Source organism: Xenopus laevis, chromosome 8L (genome assembly GCF_017654675.1).
Source record: "Xenopus laevis strain J_2021 chromosome 8L, Xenopus_laevis_v10.1, whole genome shotgun sequence".
Classification (NCBI taxonomy): Eukaryota; Metazoa; Chordata; class Amphibia; order Anura; family Pipidae; genus Xenopus; species Xenopus laevis.
This window is the reverse complement of record NC_054385.1, coordinates 63,434,245-63,455,010: the sequence shown is the minus strand read 5'-3', so window position 1 is coordinate 63,455,010 and position 20,766 is coordinate 63,434,245. Positions and strand designations below refer to the sequence as shown.

The window sequence follows — 20,766 nt, the reverse complement described above, 5'->3', positions numbered from 1 at the left end:
TTTACATAGAAAGATCAAGATAACAAGTCCTGAAAATGCATCACACAATCATTCCAAAGATTATAGAAAGTCTTGTATACATTTAAAAAAGACAAAGGAGTTCTTTCATTAAATAAATACATACATACAGTACATACATGCATATATAAATAATAAATGGTCTGAATGGAGTCCCTGTGACTGGTTAATTCTGGGGGGTCAGCCATTTTTGCCAACTAGGACAGCTCTATTTTTGGGGAAAAAATATGTTTGCATAAGAGGAAATACATCCACATTTTATCCTGCATTGTGTTCTCTTAGAAACATTCCCAAGAAACAAATACCTAAAGAGCCCCACACAATATAAAGCGCCGTATAAGGTCCATGGCAGCTCACAGCAACCCCTCTAAAATTTGTCAGGGTCTGCTCAAAGGCAACCATCATCCAGTAATTTCTGCCTTATGCAGTTATTGATTTTTCAATTGGGCACATGCCCACTTAAGTCTTCAAATTCTGATTTTCTTGTGGAATTTTCTGTGCGGGCAAATTCCTCACAGTCGCTTTTTATTTTCTCCAGGGTCATGTGGTCTTTGATGCCAGTGGTTCCAGAATGGCCTGGACTCTTATTGAACAGCTACAAGGTTTGTGATTCTACATTACATTCTACATGAAAACAAAAGAAAATGAAAAATGCTTGCTTATTATTTAAATTTATTTGATTCAAACGGGCTAATGAAATCAAATTGTTTATTAAAAATTTGTGATTCAGTGGTTTTCACAAATGAGAAATTATAAGCCATTTAACCAAGAGTTCGAAGAATATCTAGGATAGAAAATATGTTACCTGTGCCTCAACTTTCACCACAACTTACCTCCAGACAAGGCTTTTAAGAAGCATTTAAAGTGCATAGGTATTTTCTGCAAATCTTAACTTAATCAACTTTTAGGCTGGACACCCCAGCCTCCATGCCTTGTTTGACTTATTTTTAATCAGGGTTCTGCAAATAATGGAGTCCACTTTGTAGGTTCTGTATATACACAGTGTATTGTAAAAATGTTCAGATTCTATAAAATTTCTACATTTTGATGGCTTAGAAATCTCATTATGTATTCAATATTTCATTGCAGACTCACAGTCTAAACCAGAAACTATTTAAAAGTAAAATAAGTTTCCTACCAAAACTATGCAGCTTGTCCACTGAGGAGAAGCTAAACGGTTGTACTATTAGCCACTTCCTGAGCACCATTCATGTGAACATCACATATACTGAATTAACATTGTTACAGCACGGCTGAAGCATATATATAAAAATAATGATTTGACAAATAACAATAATACAATAGGAATAGAGTGCAAACATCACTGTGAGCACTACTGGCTCACTTATTAAGTGGAAGCTTCTGCCAGATATCTGCCTAGAATGTATTGTTCCAGCATTTGAATGAAGAGACTTGCAAAGTTTATAGAGTTCAATGGCAAGGAGTTGTGTAAGGGTGCACCAGTCAGCTCTCTATAATAGTGGCCTGTATGGGTTGCTGGCAAAAAGAAGCCAAAAGGTATGTCAAACCCCTGTGGGTGTCTTAGACCTATACTGCCTATGCCCAAGAATCCTAATCTCTGCATGTCAGTCTGATGCATTAGTATCATAACCTGGCCAGTCCTGGACTGGGAGTCAAAATAGGCCCTGCCATTCCAAGTACACAGAGGTCCAAACAGCCCCCTTCCAGCCCAAACAGTCCCCTACCAGCCCATGATATGGTAACTTTCTATGGAACCCCCTGGCATTTGCCAGAACCCACAGATTGCCAGTCCGGGCCTGAACCTGGCTATAGACCACATCAAAACTGAAGGAATAAGTCAGTGGGTTAAAGTACAAGGATATGCCAAGAGGAAATTAATTTGTGTCTTTCTGATTAGAGTTATATAATACATATATTATTATAATTACAATTCAGTGGATAGTATAAAGAGAGATTCCTGTTCTATAAATCCTACATTAAATTAGGTAAGAAAGGCAGCAGCAGGGAGTTTAGTGTTGTGCTCAGTAAGCAGTACAGTTGCTGATGATCTATCTGCTCTAATTCAAAATGTTTGGGTAAGCAGAGATGGAATTCAATGGCCTTGATTATGTTGAAGTTCTAGTCTCCTCATGCAGATATTTATACCAATAATTTTTTGGTATTACATTCTCTGTAAATTTTCCTATGCGTCCTCTTTTTGTTGCTGTACACTTGTACTTTGCTTTCAGGTGGTGTTTACAAGAAAATTGGGTATTATGACAGCACCAAGGACAACCTCTCGTGGTATAACAATGACAAGTGGATTGGTAAGTATGAGAGGTGTCAGCAATTGATTCATGAACAGTGCAAATGTGCTTAGTGAAGTAAAATCAGAAAATCAGCATTTTCCTAGGGAAATTATATAGCAGCACCCATTTCTATTTATATATACAAATCTGTGGAGAAGGAGGATGCTTCTTTTAACCAATTAAACTCTTTTTCATACAGTTTAAGTTTTTTTGGGGAAATCTAGAACCTGAGATTTCCTCCTTATAATATGGGTTTGGAGGAAAAAGCAAGTAGTAAAACAATCCATATGTTAACTGAATGTAGCTGTTAAGCAGATGATTGTTACTTTTAATAGATGCATAAAAACAACTCCAGCTGATAAAATGATAGCTCTATGCTATGTTATTGGTTAACAGTTAGATAGTTACAAGTTAGACATCACTATCATAAAAGGGTGGAAATAGTTGAAAGGGTATGTAGTGAATTTTTTATCCGTATGAGATTAATAATATTGTCATTTTATCCCATACTGTCTCTTACTAATGAGCCTTTTATCTTTATCCTGGATAATAGCATAGCTTTTATTTAAAACCCACTCCCCTTCCCCTTCAGTTATGTTCCCTTTTTTATACCACAGTATTTGCTTTTCCTATTCTCTTTCCTTCCACGTTGTGGTGTTCTGTCATTCACTTTTCTATAGCCCTTGATTCATCTTTGCTTCTCTGACTTTACACAATACTTTCTCACCCCAGGAGGATCCCCTCCAGCTGACCACACCAAAGTGATCATTACATTCCGCTATGTCTCTCAGAAGCTTTTCATCTCTATCTCTGTGCTTGCTGGTCTTGGAATACTTCTGGGATTTGTGTGTCTGTCATTTAACATCTACAACAGTCATGTGAGGTAAGTGTGATCACAACTTCTTTTCAGAACATGTCTCACTCTAGGAAGGTGAAAGTCAGATGCTGCTGAATCATCGTGCTGGGACATCATCAGTTAAGAGACTGCCACTGTTTGCTGAGTGACTGTAGAGAATTTTCTGAGCTTTGGAGACTATCAACATTCTGTCTTAGAATCTCACATTGACCCCATTTAATTTGAATGTGCGGTGGCACTTATTTCTTTCCAAGGTCCCAAGAATAGCGGGGCTCATTGCCCCTCTATTTACCACAGCGAGAGGGAAGTAGATGGTGTTTTTCCATATCACTGTATGCAGTTTTACAGAGCTGGATTTTGTCATTTCTGAAGGTATATCCAGAACTCTCAGCCCCATCTGAATGATATGACTGCAGCAGGATGTATTTTGTCTCTCGCTGCTGTGTTTCCACTTGGTCTTGACGGACGCCACATTGAGACATGGCACTTTCCACTTGTGTGTCAGGTATGGTATTGAGAGATAGAGATTGGAAAAGAGGTGATAACATGAAGCTATGTGAAGAAAAAAAAAATAACAGAGGCTATGTTGTATTTTATCTGCATTGTCTATTGTCGCTGTTTTATTCATTCTTGAGCACATCTGATGCACACGCTTTCAATTCTATTTAGGCACGTCTTTGGCTTCTAGGTCTGGGATTCAGTCTGGCATATGGCAGCATGTTTACCAAAATCTGGTGGATACATACAGCATTTACCAAGAAGGAAGATAAGAAGGAAAGGAGAAAGGTTAGTAAATTACAGTAAAGGGGAGCTATGTTTAAAAGTGTTTTGCTCCCCAGATTATATATAAGCAGCCTAAAACAATTTGCCTGTGGTGCTGCGTTTGAAAGCCCCCAGAATTGCTTTATCATATGTTGTGCCAATGAATATGTGACTATGGTATAAATACTGATAAAGATGTATACATTTATACTTTTCTTAATGGAATTAAGGATATAAATAATAAATATGTGAGAAGCAAGATGATTTTTGCTTATACTGATATAAATAAAGATCAGATTAGTGAGGTTCAGGCCCGGACTGGCAATCTGTGGGTTCTGGCAAATGCCAGAGGGGCTGCTGTATGGTTCCATAGAAAGTTACCATAGAGTGGGCTGGTTGGGGGCTGTTTGGGCTGGTAGGGGGCTGTTTGGGCCTCTGCGTACTTGGAATGGGAGGGCCTATTTTGACTCCCAGTCCAGGCCTGGTGAGGTTGTACTTACCATGGCTGGAGTATATCTCTCAAGCTTGAGGAAAGGCTGTAGCTGACCTGAAACGTCACAGTTGTTAAAGTTCAAGGTTTTTTGTCTAATAAAGGCTTTTTAATGCTGCATATTAAATAGTGCTGTTTGCTTCAATACTTCTGTTAGCCCTGGCAGAGAGTGACCAACATGTAACATGGACATGTAACATGTAAAATAATTATTGGTGAATGCTGACTTTAATCTTTATCACCTACATGCCCATATATTGCAAGGAAAAAAATGAGTGCAAGAGAGTGTATATCTAGAGTGGTCAAAGATGCAAAGAACTTCAGAGCCCTGTTTATAGCAGGCATTTAGTACCAAGCTCCCTTGTGCTTGTCAACTCTGCACAATATATCAGAATTTTAATTTGGTGCATTTTTTTGTCCTGCAGTGCTTTTCCCTAGCCCTTATTTTATGTTATTATTATTTTTGGCAATGTCACTTAATGTTGCTAAACCACAAAAAATAATAGATTGCATCATTGTTGGTCAGTGTACCACACTGCTTGCAATTAGCAATGTGATACAACAATAAGCATATATTCAGGGTAAAACAACAATAAACATATCCTCAGGATAACTTAGTATACTGTCTAAAGCTTTACAGAGCAAGAGAAGCACATTATTTGCTTTCCTTTTAGGAATGAGTCACCATTGCAGGGAAGCAGATGAGTAAATGCAGTAGTGTTGCACACCCTCCTTATAGTAATCATAGCACTGCAATATTATTTGAATTACATAAGGCCACAAGGCATCAACATAGGTGTGGCCTTGAGTAACTGAATCAAGGGGTTGTATGGGTCACTAGATCTAGAGCAGTGATCCCCAACCAGTAGCTCGCGAGCAACATGTTGCTATCCAACCCCTTGGATGTTGCTCCCAGTGGCCTCAAAGCAGGTGCTTATTTTTGAATACCTGGTTTTTAGGTGAGTTTTGGTTGCAAAAAGACCAGGTGTACTGCCAAACAGAACCTCTTGTAGGCTGCCAGTCCACATAGGCATACCAAATAGCCAATCACAGCCCTTTCTGTCATCTACGGGAACTTTTTCATGCTTGTGTTGCTCCCCAACTTTTTTTGCATTTGAATGTGGCTGACAGGTAAAAAAGGTTGGGGACCCCTGATCTAGAGTAAGGAAGGGAGATCAAGGGAAAGAGGGGAAAAGGACAATAGTTTAAAAATACTTAGTAGGAAGAGAAGTGAAATGATATAAAAAAAAAGCAACCAAGCAGGAAATTGTAATGTAGGTGAAAATGATGTGTGAAAAGATGGAAAGATTATTCTAATTAACAGGTTTATATTGCACAAAACACATTAAGGCCAATTTTTAACCTAAGCACAATGTCACATTTATGTGCCAAATATACTCCCTTTCAAGCGCTAGGAACATTGGAGGCATATACCTTCCTCCACAACCTTTTCTGCTGTTACATTCCATATGATATTCAGGAAAAATCTTTATACTGATCAGTCACAGTTAATATATGAACTCCACTCCACACATTTTTTGGCGTGTCACAGCCAGCTGCATTGTTAGCTCTTTACTTCTGCCAAACAAATGTGGCACTTCGGGTTGTGCAATTAAATTTTCATTTTGTTCTTAAAGGGAAAATAGTCATTTCCCAAATGGGTTTCTGCTGTATTTTGATGCTTGTTTTCATGCTGAAACATTCTTGCCGTTTCCAAAACTATGAATCTATCAGTGTAGTATGCATGATTAAATGTGATCTGATAGCAGATTCACTGTTAATGAGGGACACAGAGAGCTTTTCTGCAAATGCTGCCATACTACTTCAATAGACTATTTTTTGGCATATTAACCACTGTGTATTTGTAAGCACAGTAAAATGTATGAAATCACCCCTGCTGTCTCCTATAGCGTCATTGCCCTTAAAGGATATGTAAACCTGAATATAATATAAAAATGTAATGAATTAATGTAAAATTGCTCAGGGTGCTCTTCTAAGCACATTTAACATTTGCAATAAATATTTTTGTTCCATTTCAAAGCTATTAAGTTAATTAATTGCTAATACAATGAATTTAGTGACCGCAGCACCATCTGTGGTCAGTTCCTCTGTAGGGTCAAAGAGATATACTGTATGTTCAGAAGGAAAACTGAGAGCTGTTTTGATGTTGCTCTGCTCAGGAAATGAAATAGTTCATCTGAGGTTTCTGATCATTTGAAGTATAATTTTACTATTTAGAAGACTAGTGTTGTGGACTGGAAGAGACTTTCATTTTGTACTGTACATTGGTATGTTGTGCAATTTTTCAACATTTCAAAGAAAAGGCCAAGCATACATTTTGAATCTCAGAAATCTTTTTTTATAATAGCTAAACAGGAAAACAGGTAAATCTAATACTCCATGTTTGGTGTTGCAAGGTAGATAATTAGATTACTTCTGTACAGCTCAATCCACTTTGTAAATTACAACAAAGGGAGAAGGAAGGGGGTTGTACACTAGTAATCTTATTGTCTACCCAAACATGAAGTTCGCCTCAATCACCCTGTTTAGCTCAAGAAATAACATAGATTTTTCATTATTAAAACAATAGGCAAAAAGTGTGCTAAGCAGAAGCCCTATTTAAAGGACAATGAACATTAAAATCACTTGGGGGGGGAGGTGCCAAAAGCTTACCTGACAACCCTGGGTTGCTTCTGCTGTTTGCTGAAAACAGCATTACATTGCAAATCTTCATTCTTTAGCAGCCCTGGTCCAATGCATGCACAGGAGAATGAAAAGCCCAGCTTTTTGCTTTAAGTTCTTCTTGCTCTACTGAGCATGCACATTTCAAGCAAATAAGGAAAAAGCTGAAATTTTGTCGATGCATTGCTCTACAGAAGTACTCTGGGCTTTTGCAATTTTCAGCTAACAGTACTGGCCTGCGGTATCAGGTAAGCAATTATTACCACAGGGGGTGCCTAACATTTTGTCCCTTTAATCAGTCATTATTCACTGCATGAAATAGGCACAGTCATTTTTAAATTTTCAGTTAGGTTCTGCACATTTTACAATTCTGTTCACATTTTCAAATACTATATACTTGGATCCTTCGTAAACAAAAATGTGTGTATATCTATCGTCTGTCTGTCTGTGTGTGTCACACACATGTTTCAAGCCTCATCGTATGTGCTCAGTGGAATCAGCTTTCCGGAAAAGCCTTTGGTTTATTTATATCAAGTAAGTACATCATGGTGACTAGTCTAGGATTTGAATAATAGCAATATGTTGTTTGCTAAGAGACAAAAAAGCACATTTTTAACTGAAGCTTATTACTGTTTGGCACTTAAAACAGCTAGGTGGCAAATGTAGGCATTTGCTTCCTTTGCTGCAAAGGCATTTCCTCTGTTTAATTTCTAGTTAATTAAAATCACCCAAGATTAGGGCTTGACCAAGTTGTTTACATCTACAAAGCCATCGTTTAGCAACTGAGATTTCTCACTGCGGAGGGTAATGTTCATGACATTGCAGCTGTGTGAGAGATACATGCCACTAGGTGTGTCTGATGAGCATCTCTGGGAAGCACATTTCTAGTACATTTCTAGGCTCATTTGCTGCTAACAAGGATGTAAATGCCACCGCTACAAGGGTTTGTGCCCTAAGTGCAGCACTTACAGGCACGGGAGATTCCTGTACTTAATGTCTGACCTGAACACTTCTAATCAATTTCTGAATAATGTCATTTCTAAAGCTATGTGTTACTGTAAATAAAATCCCAGCTCCTGATGTATTGCATGATAGTTTACACTGATGGGAGGTGTTAGTAACATTTCACTTCATTTCTCGAAATCCAAATGTAACTAAAGGGCTGATACTTGGTAGAATCATACTCCTCATCCCTAATATGACCAGAGGCAAGATGCCTATAAAAAATTCATTGAGCAGAACTGGGAAAGGCTTAGTGCATTAACACATCATTCCACTGATCGGCTTATTTTGCATATGTTCCTTGAACCCAGAACAGGGAACCTTACCTGCACTTTGTGTTATTTTAAGGGAGTGTGGCTCATTTTGTTTTGGTTTTGTACCACATTAATAACAGATGAATAATTAACATGCTACCAAATTCTGTGGTTGGGTGTTAGCTTTAGTAACACTGCTGTAGCACAGGACAGAGACAGCTGGGTGTATGCGTTACAGACCTGATGCTTTTGCATCATGTTACCATGGCAACACTGGAATTGCAGAAGACGAGCCTGCTTCATTTTCTCTTCTGTTCTCTCAGTTCCCTGTTGTGTATTGAGCAGTATAGATTTTCAGCCTTGTATTATTTGGGCTCTTTTCATTTGAACCCAATAGCTCTGCCTGAGATATTACAGAGGAGAAAATGGGATTTAATTTTTACAAGTGCCGTTTTCTGTGGCATAAAGGCACCTTCACCAATTTTAACTAGCCCACCTTAGATCTATGAATGTTTCAAAACAAAATAGCATGACAGCACTTGAATTGCAGACGATAAGCCTGCTTCATGTTCAAATCTATATTCTCAATTCTCTGTTTTATATTGGACAGTACAGGCTTGTATCATTATTATTAGGGCTCTTTTAATTTAAATAGGCATCTATGCAATATCAAAAGCCAGGTTTTCTTTTGTTATAATGCATAGAATACACAAGAGCCATGAATAACCTGAAGATATAAACTTATATATGGTGCTTAGTCATGTCTGGTATAATTACTGTTTAAAGATGTCCCTTGTGCAAAGTAAACATGTATTATAAAAATGAAGCTCCATGATACGTATAAAAGCACTCAGCCTGCGGCTTTTGCTTTACATGGTCACCGAAAGCCTTAGCTACCTAAATATTGGTGGCTTCATTTCAGTACAATATACATTTCACTCCAAATCACTTCCTCTAGTCATGGCAGTCAAATTTATTGGGCAGCTGGGCCCACTGAACATTTTTATAAATGATAATGAAAGTAAATTGAATCATGCCCCTCCATTATCATCAATGACTCCCATGCCAAATAATACAATGGGACTATGGGAGCCCCCCAGCAATTACAAACCAGTAAATATAATGTGTGAGGTATAAAGCTGTGGGACGATTAGCTTTTTAAATGGTAGGCAAGTGGTTTCTTATTCAGAGAAGACACGAAATTCAGAAAAATAGGACTATATCACCTAAACTTTATTTAGTCATATAAAAAAAACACATGGACAGGGTACTTGTCTTCACACAGCATCCAAATTATATAGTAGTTGCCACAGTTGAATGTAGTCTTCCTGACTACCCAAGGGCCTCTCCCAGACTTTGGTCCACCACAAGGTTAGCACCCTGTTACTCACAGTTCGGAGATCTATTTTAATCAGCCAGTCCACACAGCCTACTTTCAAGCCATCTTCACTGCTACATTTTCCAAAAAGACTGCCTCTCTCCAGACACAGGCCCCTTGGCATTCTCTCTCTAGCTGTCTCAAACGTAGGCATCACAGGCCCCTGGTTCTCTGTCAGGCTTCCATTCTTATACTGGGAACAGCCAAAACACCAGGTATTGCAGCACAAACCTCTACAGGCAAGTCCTTATCAGCTGACACCTAATTACCTGAGTGAGAGAGAATATTAACCCTTCCTCCACTAGGCACATCCCTGCAGCCCATATTATGCACTTTAAATACACACTTCCCTGCACATTTTTAATTTATGCCATGGCAGATGTGTATCCTAAACACACTGTCACAATGCATACTTAAAAAAAGGGGGGATATGTCCCAGAACTGAACATGTAGGTGCAACATAAATATAGTCAATACCAGTATATTAGGGGAAATGCACCCCGGAGCTCACCCCAAGTAAAGTTAGAACACTGTGAGAGAGAAAAATCCATATAGCCGGGAAATACTTATATCCATATCGTAAAAAAAACATAATCATTCTAGCAACAACCTCTATGTAAGTATCAGGTCAAACCTGAACCTTTCTTTTGGCACTGATCATTATCACCTTAGCTGTAAAACATTTCTTTGGGCACTGGTTATTATCGCCCTAGCTGTACAACTTCCCTTTGGCACTTGTCATTATCGCCTTTGGTGTAGAACTTGGGACTGGTCCTTATTACCTTATCCGTAGGCAATTATTTGTCAGCGTAACTGCCTGTGTTGTCTGTTGATTAATAGACCTGTGAAGAAGAATGCAATGCAACATGGTAATTGGAAGAGAGCTGACTTCTGTTACATTGCTTTAATAGTTAGAATTAGAAAATGCACATTTACACAAATTGCTCAGAAATACATATTCTTTTGTTACGCTAAAAACTAAAAACAAAATTTGATTGCTGTTCCCATTTAAGCATTAAAGCTAGCTTTTCAGAACACTATTTGTGGTAGAATGGTTGATTTTCATTATTTTTTATTTGCTTTCTTGATTATTCATTGTAGAATCCAAAAAGAGTATAAGTCTTAATTTTAAAGATGTGCCCAGCAGCATATGCGACTGGTGGCTGCATTAGGTTAAAAGGGATTTAGCTTTATTCTGGCAATAAGACAATATATTAAAAGTATGTTTGGTAAAGGGGGGATTAGATTCCTTTTATATATATTGTAATACTATTCCTGCTGATTAAAATGTTACTTCATCTGAAACAAGTTATTTTCTAAAAATGCGATGAAAGCTTTTTTATCTGCATATAATGTTATATACAACAGTACAAAGCCAGCACTCTCAGGTCTTGATAAAAATAAGGATTTATTGTTCAGAGTTTCAGCTCACATTAGAGCCTTCTTCCTGAAGAGGTTTTTGCAGGTTTTTTTTGTTTGTTTTTTTAACTTCGGGTAGCCCTTTTATTTGTTTCAGTTAACGTTTAGATGAAAAATGTTTTGTAATGAGAACATTTGTGGAGCACTTGGGAAATTGGCTTTTCAACAAGCAGTATATCCATTGTTGCAAGAATTAATTTACATATGGGAAGAATATTGATCTGTGAAGAAATCCAAATGCCATGTTCGAGTCCGGAACAAAACTTCCTCTCTTGAGGGAACAGTGTTAAGAGCGTTGACTATTTCATGTTTTTTTTTTTTTCATTGTAGATCAATAGCAACAAAAAAGCAATCTGTGAAAGGTTGAACTTGATGGGGTTTTGTCCTTTTTCAACATCAATAACTATTGTACTGTGTTATATGTGTACAATAAAGCAAAGATCGCTTTATACTGAAACCAAACCCCAATCAATGTTTGGAGGGGAGTTGGCTCAATTAATGTTCTTCTAAAAAGCCATAAGCTACACAACATTGAACAGAAGCCGCAGGTCTCTCTAGTAATCTATAAAGTGTATTAATAGCTTTTTTCTTTGTGCTAATCATCCAAGTGTGCTTCTAATATGATTAAAGAATGGGCAGAGCTGTCTTATGCAGTGGAACTTACGGCATAGCAGTTAAAGTTGGTGATATGGTACCTTTACCAGTAAGGACAATATCTGAGACTTTACAAGTATACTAGAGAGATGGTGTCTATCAGGCCTGGATTGGAATGAAAAATGCCCTGGCACTTCGACTATACAGAGGCCCAAACAGTTCCCTCCAGCCCACTAAAAAGGAATGGTCTTTGCCATCTTACAGCAACCCCTCTGGAATTTGCTAAAATTCACATATTGCCAGTCCAGGACTAGTGGCTATAGTAGCAGTAGAAATAATATCCTTTGGAAAGGGACTATAACTGTGGTATACTAAGTATGGTAGGGCAAGAAGGTGCCTATAGTAGCAGTGGTTGTAGTGATGAGTGGATTTTCATTTAAGGCTTGGGGAGGCCAAACCTCTCCAAACCACCTTGTTATAGTAAAAAAAAACAATTATAAATAATAAGTTGATTTGTATTGCCTTTATGACCGTAACCCACAGTTTACATCTTAATTAGCTGCAAGTCATGTAACCCTACAGTTTTGAACCTGTGTTCTAGTGTAATATTAGAATAGCAGGTAGTGAAGCAAACTTCTAGAAGTGGTCATAAAATAAAAGGTTGTAAACAAGCTTAGCAAGAACCTGTTCAATATCAGGTAGGAACTGGAGACAGCAATAAACTAGATGGTCTTGTTTGATTATAACCATACATTTCTGTGTTTGTATACCTACCTAAAATATGTCATATATCCCGTATATCCTTACATTGTCCTGAGCCATCTTTGAAAACCTGTCCTTAATTGTGTTTCTCCAGTTGTTCTAATTTAGAAATGGCCTTCACAGTTGTTTTGTCTCTACTACTTGTAAAGTAGTCTATAGTATATTTGGGGTTTGAAGATATTAACAGTATGATGTGCTTTGCCCTGCAGCTGTCCCAAACTCTAGAGCCATGGAAGCTCTACACTACAGTCTCACTTTTGCTGGGCCTGGATGTCATAACACTAGGGATCTGGCAGATAGTGGACCCCCTACAGCGTTCTATTGAGGTAAGCTATGGGAATAGATAGCAGTTAATGGTCATTGAAAAAAGTCCAGCACATGCTAATCTACTGTCTATATATTCTTATATTATGTGATATTGACATTGAAATTGGAGTAATACCTTAATAGAATTAAAAATATGGTTTCAGCAAATAACTGGAATAAGCAATATACAACTGCACCCCCAAAATAATATGTTACGTCATAAACTTAAGTATGATTAGTTCAGAAGACTTCTGAAAAGCAGATTTTTTTTGTGTCAATACATTATTGATCAGCATTTTCTCACAAACACTTTAATATGTAACCGTTTATTTTCAAATTGTCCAGAACAGAAACAAATTGTCCAAAGCTGCCTTCCTATATTATATATAGGTTTGCCAGCAATGGGGGGGGGGTGTTACTTGATAGAAAGAATGTTTTTTTTTAACTACTTAAATGCAAGATGCCAGCATCATGAAACAATTATTCCCCTCTTCTAATACAACCTAGGCTCTTGACACTTTTCATCGATAGGCCTGTGGTCCTTCAAGTATGCACATCACTATTCTTTCTCTCACACACCTAAAATTATTTTCTTCTTGGTTTTTGATATAAAACTTTGTCACTTCCCGTTTATATCCCTTATATATAATTATAATTGCTCATACTCCTATTTCTGTGCTCTGTAGGAATTCACCAAAGAAGAACCTCGTGGTGACCTGGATGTTCTCATACTCCCACAGCTGGAACACTGCAGTTCTCTCAAGATGAACACATGGCTTGGTGTGTTGATAAGTTTTTTCCCATCTGTCAAACACATAGCTAAAAGTGACTGTCCTATTGCCTCATGTCTGTATCTCCTTTCATTTTATATCCTCTTTCTTGCTGAATGCAGTGAAGTAAAGTAATATCTGACATAATCTCTTAGTGATTCCATCTATTTCTACTAATTACACTTTTTTTACTTACTATGCCCTTTTCTAATTTGTTTCTTCTTGCACCTCCTCCTCTATTTCTGTCTCTCAATATTTAGGTATAGTATATGGCTCTAAAGGGCTACTCCTTTTGCTTGGTATATTCTTGGCCTATGAGACCAAGAGTGTTTCAACTGAGAAGATCAATGACCACCGTGCTGTGGGGATGGCTATATACAATGTGGCTGTGAGTACTGAGAAGATATTTGCCTAAGTAGCAAGTAGTGTCTTAGGGCAATGGCGACTTATCTCCTCAAAATGCATCCCCAGCTGTGATTATGTAAACCACCAGTGGCAAACCATATGCAGCACTTGTTGCAACAAAGCTCTGCATATCCTCTGCCACCAGAGATTTAAACTATCTCTAGTGGGGAAGCATTTGGAGATTAGTCAGCAGCAGAAAAGATTTAGCACGGGTGACTAATCTCCTCATGTGCCATTGCCCTTATAAAGACAATTCTTTAGACTTCATTCTATTTGTTAGAAACTACTTTGGAACAGTAAAATCCAGATATATTTCCTCCTCTACTGAAAGGAGGCCAACTAAAGCTCATTATTTTCAACACTAAAAAAAAGTCGAGTAGCAAAAACTCAGGAGGGTAAATGATAAGAGACAATATGAAATTTGAAATGGCTCATTGAGAAGATTACCCTTAATTAGCCACAGGGCATTAATTAGGTGCAGTGTTTTTATCAACTACAAAAATAATTATGCAGAGAGTCCAGTTGCTTTATTGTCAGCTAAATGTCTCACTGTATGCGGTCTTCCATACAGTTTGTATTTACCTTCTTTTCTCTATTTCCAGGTCCTTTGCCTCATCACCGCTCCAGTGACAATGATCCTCAGTAGCCAGCAGGACGCTTCCTTTGCATTCTCCTCTCTTGCCATTGTATTCTCAGCCTACATCACTCTTGTTGTGCTCTTTGTGCCCAAGGTGAGCAGACTGTCTTAAAAGAGGAGTACCTGACTTAGTATGTAATTATGTTTAGAGTGCTGCTGGGTATTATAAAGCATTTCAAAGGGTGTGTTAGGAGCAGGGATGGAGTGGGGGTCCAGCCCCCCTCCCCCAAAGCAAACCTTTAGCTTCTGTCTGTAGCAGCCACGATCGAGGGACCATGGCGTGCACACACAGTCTTCAGGTGGAGTGTGGGTCTGGGTCAGCGGAGTCCACCTGTTTTTTTTACTGGTGTCCCACTGGCCCAGTGTGATCCCTGTTTAGGAGAATTTCTTCACAGTAGTGCATTACGTGCCATGCCTATTTGTGCTCACCAAGTATTTAGAAGAATAAAGGGCAAATGACTTAAAATAGATTATATTTCATATATTTTCAACAAATAAGAACTTGTAAGGAATAATTTATTGTGCAAGTATAAATTAGAGTTTTACTGCATTTTTGCTATGACAATATAAATTGGAGCTGAAATATTGCTTGACATGGCAGGTGCCTTTTATCTTTGGAAATTACTGCTCAACAGTGTATATAGAGAAACTTTTATTCACTGTAAGCACGTATGAGCAAGCCTCACATTCTGGTCGGTTTATTTGTGTGATCCGTATGTATGTTTTTTTGTTTTTTTTTAAATGTTTTTATTCAATTTTTTATAACAAACCAAAAAACAAAACAAAAGAAAATACAAAGGAATTTGGAAGTACAAAAGAGAGTGACAATCAAGTCCAATAATAGCAGTGACAAGTATATACCTTCAACAGCTGGATTACAGGGCTCCTTGCAATGAATTGGTACAAGACAAAGTAGATTATTAAGAAAAACACAACATCAATTCCCTCTTCTAGAACTTAAGCAGATGAACAGAATTATTATATTAGTAAGAGCTGGTTTATGCAGTGACTCCTGGGGGCATTCGTGAATCCTGTTCCCCTGAACGTGGGATACTTTGAATATAACGGTCGGTGTCATGTATGTTTTTTTTTAATATTTGTTTTAAAGATTTTATTTTTGAGTTTTCATGATAAACACAACCCAACAGTTACAGGTTATACAAACTTAGAGAGGAAAAAAAAAGAGAGATAAAGGAAGGGAGAGAGAGAGAGAGAGAGAGAGAGGTTTTTAAGGGCCATAAGAGGTGGGGTCGAGTGGCTTACTCATCTACTGTATATGTTTGAGTTTCTATATACCACATTGTTATCTTTGCGCTGCTACCCAGGTACCCCACACTGCATAAAACTTTTTAGGGCAGCCTCTGGCTACATATGTTAGTTTCTGTTTAGGAAGAGAATCATTGCTTTTTTCCAAAAATTGAGGGAGGGGGCTGTCATAGATTTCCAGTGGAGTAATATTGATTTTTTTTGGCATAATACAACAATTGCACATAGCATAGTCTTGTGTACGAGTCCATGGTGGAGTCTTTCAGGACACCCAGAAGGCAGATCAGGGGGGAGTATATACCATGCAAGTAAAGTTCTGCTGCCATGTGCTGTATAACCTCATTCCAGAACTGCTGTATTGTTGTGCATTCCCAGAACAAGTGAAAGAATGTCCCTACTGAGGTTTTGCATTTTGGGCAGACATCAGATGGTGTGGAGTACAGTTTGGCCAGCCTGTATGGAGTATAGTATACTCCATACAGGCTGTAACTTGTATATACCGGTCTTGCATAGACATAGTCAGTTCAGTTACTTTCCACATATCCTCTATTTCGGGGATGTCCATTAACCATTTTTGTTTGGGCTTGTCCAGTGGATCGGGGGCCTGCCTGCAAAAGAATTGTATAATAGAATGATAGTGTTTTCCTCAGGCCTGGTTTGAGTAGATATTTTGCTAACGTTGTTTCTTTGGTTAGTATTGGACAGGAAATTGTGATTGGAAAGCTTGTTTAAGTTGGAGGTAGCGAAATAACATACTAGAAGGGAGGTTATACTCTTTCTGTAGGATTGGAAACTTTTTAATATAACCTGTAATATCTATTATGGTTTTGATGCCATAATTGGCCCAGCAGCTAACTTCCGATATGAGTTGAAAGTGGGGTAAGTGGCTGTTGCCCCACAAAGGGGTCCAAATGGACCATCACTGGGAGGTACCCATAGCCATTTTTAGGGCTTTTTGATATGCTTGAACCACTGTGAGCATAGGTATTGTAGTGTATAGTATTGGAATGGACCTCTATACAATGATCTGGCTAGAGCTTAAAAGGATCCCACTGCTGCTGCTTCAAGGATGACAGCTTGGTTGTCCAGTGTTGAATTAATCCACCGGTGCGCAAATACAAACTGACTAGCCAGATAGTATAGTTTAAGATCAGGGAGGGCTTATCCTCCTCCCGTTGTGGCGCACACTGTCTTAAATGCTAACCGAGGGTGTCCACCTGCCCACAGTAAATTTCTTATCAAACTTTCGACACGCTTTGAACCAGCAGGCTGATAGAGTAATGGGACAGTTATGGAGGGCGTATAGAAATTTTGGTAGAAATACCATCTTAAAGATGTTCACCTTGCTTGCCAAGTCTCTAGCTTTGCATCGAAGGACCTAACTATGGGATCTAGGTTAAGGTTAGAATATTGCTGTAAATCCCGCTGTATTACTATTGCCAGATACTTGAAGTTATCTACTACCAGTAGATTACCTATTTTAAGAGGCCCGTTCTCTGGAAGGGTGTCAATGTGAAAAAATTACGATTTATTTTCATTGACTTTAAGACCTGAAAATTCCCCAAATCTGGCTACTGTACGCAGAAGTGCTGATAATGAACTTTTGGGATTTGCCAGGTGACAATTTTTTGGTGATAGTTCCTAACAGGAGCCATTCAACTTGTGGGTTTGCTCTGATCAATTTTGCTTATGTTTCAATTGCCAAAGCAAATAATATGGCTGAGAGGGGACAGCCCTGCCGTGTTCCCTTTCCAGCAAGAAGGTGTTAGAAAATACTCACTATGACTTTTGCCTGCAGGTGCGCATATAGTGCCCTGATCCAGGTTCTGAATCTGGGTCCTATGTTATATCGGGATAATACCTCCCATAAATATGGCCAGCTAACCGTGTCAAATGTCTTGGCAGTATCTAGAGATACTGCTACTCTCTGACCTGTATTATCATGCTTGAGTTCCGTATGTATGTTTAATATGGACACCTTTGTAAATAGAGTGAGAGTCCCATAAATTACTGTCACACACAGAGAAGTGTCTGTTTTATCAGAGGCAAATCAACCTAATATTTTTGAAATGTGTGAGAAAACTATAGATACATTTAAAAAAAAACAATGTGGTAACACATATAAACTGCAGATTGTGCCCTATTTAGAACTGAATCCCATACCCCAGTGCAAAGCTCACAGTTGTTTTATTCTTGTTATATTGCAGTTTTAGAGGAATCACTCAGTAGTAGTGTGCAATACAGCAGCTTTAACTTAAATATAAAAGCAAATTACAGTATAACCTTATATTTAGTGAAAACAAATATATTGTCACCCATTATTTCCTGAGTCTAATGTTACCATACAGTGTTATAGTGGCAACTGGTTACACTTAGTTCGATCAGATATTTCTGAACAGTGTAACAAACGTGTTACTGTATTTGCAATGGAATTCAATTCTCACAGCTGTCTGAAATGTTGTGTTTTGGCTTTTTGCAGATGAGGCGCCTTATTACAAGAGGAGAGTGGCAGTCTGAACAACAGGACACCCTTAAGACTGGATCATCTACAAATAACAATGAGGAGGAGAAGTCTCGTCTATTGGAGAGAGAGAATCAGGAATTAGGAAGGATCATTGCTGAGGTGAGACCTAACTGCTTTTATACCTATTTAGGATTATTTTTCTGTCATGGTCTTTATTAGGAATCAGACTCTGGTATATCTGTCATTCTTTGTTCTTGTATCATCTTGAATTTGCATCTCTCTTTTTTTTTTTTTTCCTCTATTTATTTCTCTACAGAAAGAAGAAAGGGTCATGGAGCTTCGTCAGCAGCTGCGCTCCCGTAGGAGACCTTCTGTACCGGCCCGGGAAAACTGTTCTGACAATCACTTCCCTAACTCTTCAGGGGCAGTTTCTTCTCTCTACCAGCCTGGCCTACCTCTTGCCAGGTGTCTTGTAGCAGAGGGAGGAGACAAACTGGGTAGGAATAGTTGTGATGGGAGCAGAGTGCACCTTTTGTACAAGTAGACCCTGAGAGTAGTGAGGCAATATAGTCATGTACATAACTGTAAAAATACTGAGTCTCCTCTCTGTGTCTCTCTGCTGGCCAGTCTTTTCTTTCCTCTTGTTTGGCTTTTCCATTGCTGACAAGTCCCCCTTGCAGGTATAATTATTTTTCTGCCATTTAGCTTTAATTTCTATCCATTGATAGATGCCTTATTATTGCTTCCTATCAATGCCATCCCTACCTTCTGGCTCTGCTGTTATAGTTCATGTATTCTTTCTTTATGTGCATCCAACTTTCTTGGCTTTTTGTTTTCCAATCCTGGATATCTTTATCAGTAAGGCACCTTATATTTCATTCAAGCCAATTGCAAAAGCACCCACATAATACACTGACTCCCCACACACACAGTCATATGATGCACTATTATTCTCCCCTTCTGCTGGAAGAAGTCACTTCACCTCATCATTGATATCCCTTTTATAAGGAAAGCCAAACATCAACTTCTTAGTACAAAGGGACATCACTACATTAGCACTTGTCACCCTCACAATGTTTTCTAAACTGTGATTGGCTGTTGCAATAAATACATTTTAAAAAAACTTACATTGTTACTTAACATGCTGCTGAAATGTTTCTTTTGATTGGTGCTATTTATTAAGTGATGGATGCTGATTGCAATGATGGATGAGTGTAGAGCACAATCATTCTCAGATGACAGTGTGTTTAGGGGAACTGTTGCCCCCTGCTGTTAGCTTGCAGCCATTACTATCTTGATGTGCTTTCCATTATGAAACACCCCTATGTGTGATAGATACATAAACGTTGATGTCAGCAGAGGTCCAGTCGAACATTTAAGTTCTCTAGTATATGTAATTCTAGTTTTATTTATATATATATATATATATATATATATATATATATATATATATTTAAAAACTGCTTTATATATATTTTATTCACCATGTCACCTTCCCTCTTATCTTCTGAAGTTACAAAACATCACAGTAAATAGCCACAATTACACAAATGACAGATGTATCTCCATCATTGTATGAAACCATATAAGCATATGTTAAATTTTGTAGCTTCAGGTGGACACTGCTTTCAATGCTGTACTAAGTAAATAATATACCAGTATGTTGACACCTAGTGGTCATTCACACTGGAGATATATATATAATGCAAGCTTTCTGGACAACCTAGGTCCCTACTTCAGGCAATGGCTGTAACAAACCCTCCGCACTGAACTCTCAAATCCCGGATCCCAAGCTACGTCGCTCATACGTGACCGAAACTTCAGTCTACTTCTTCAAACAAGGAAATCTTTCAAACCAATGACCACTTGTTCAAAGTGCAAATATAATAAGAATCACTTTACTTGCAGCTAAAAGGACATTGCCTCTCCTGCAGGAGCCCAAAAATAAATTTTCCTTGGTATGAATTAAAATTGGCAGTTTGGCAAATGTATCAAACTTAACATGTGGAGATTTGAATTCATACTGAGTAGAAGATGTGTTTGGATGCTTTGTCACTCACAGGGTGTATTATTGGTTTAACAGTTATAAGTAGGGAAATATTGTGTATATAGTAGCACTAAGGACAGATTCTGGGAAGGTACTGTGGCTATGGGACAGCTGGTATAGTAGGGAAGATGGTGCCAATAGTAGCTTTAGGGGTAAAAAACTTCTGGAATGGAACTGTGGCTGTGGGATAGCAGGTATAATAATGTTAGATGGTGCCTATAGTCGCATAGGGGATAATAGCTTCTGGAAATGGACTGTGGCTCTGGGATAACATGAAGAGTAGTAGCAAATGAGTTAATAGTGTCTTGGAAGGGACTATATCAATAGGATTCAGACAATCCAGTGATTAACAGTAATACTGTAGAACCAATTGACAAACCACTT

General features: G+C 38.2%; 1 protein-coding gene across 4 annotated transcripts in view; it reads left to right on the top strand.

Annotated features, from left to right (window-relative positions):
• gabbr1.L (gamma-aminobutyric acid (GABA) B receptor, 1 L homeolog) overlaps window positions 1–19,475 on the top strand; it is a 68,770-nt gene extending 49,295 nt beyond the window's left edge. For 3 of the 4 annotated variants that reach the window (XM_018230112.2, XM_018230111.2, XM_041572832.1), the window contains 11 exons: window positions 557–620; window positions 2,229–2,306; window positions 3,021–3,171; window positions 3,517–3,649; window positions 3,814–3,930; window positions 12,697–12,813; window positions 13,480–13,573; window positions 13,824–13,951; window positions 14,571–14,699; window positions 18,351–18,494; window positions 18,652–19,475. In XM_018230112.2, the coding sequence (XP_018085601.1) occupies window positions 557–620; window positions 2,229–2,306; window positions 3,021–3,171; window positions 3,517–3,649; window positions 3,814–3,930; window positions 12,697–12,813; window positions 13,480–13,573; window positions 13,824–13,951; window positions 14,571–14,699; window positions 18,351–18,494; window positions 18,652–18,879 (1,383 nt within the window). In that variant the 3' untranslated portion in view covers window positions 18,880–19,475. Of the gene's footprint in view, window positions 1–556; window positions 621–2,228; window positions 2,307–3,020; window positions 3,172–3,516; window positions 3,650–3,813; window positions 3,931–12,696; window positions 12,814–13,479; window positions 13,574–13,823; window positions 13,952–14,570; window positions 14,700–18,350; window positions 18,495–18,651 lie in introns of those variants that run through there. The other variant, XR_005963382.1, reaches the window with a different exon arrangement.
• Window positions 19,476–20,766: the final 1,291 nt, after the last annotated feature.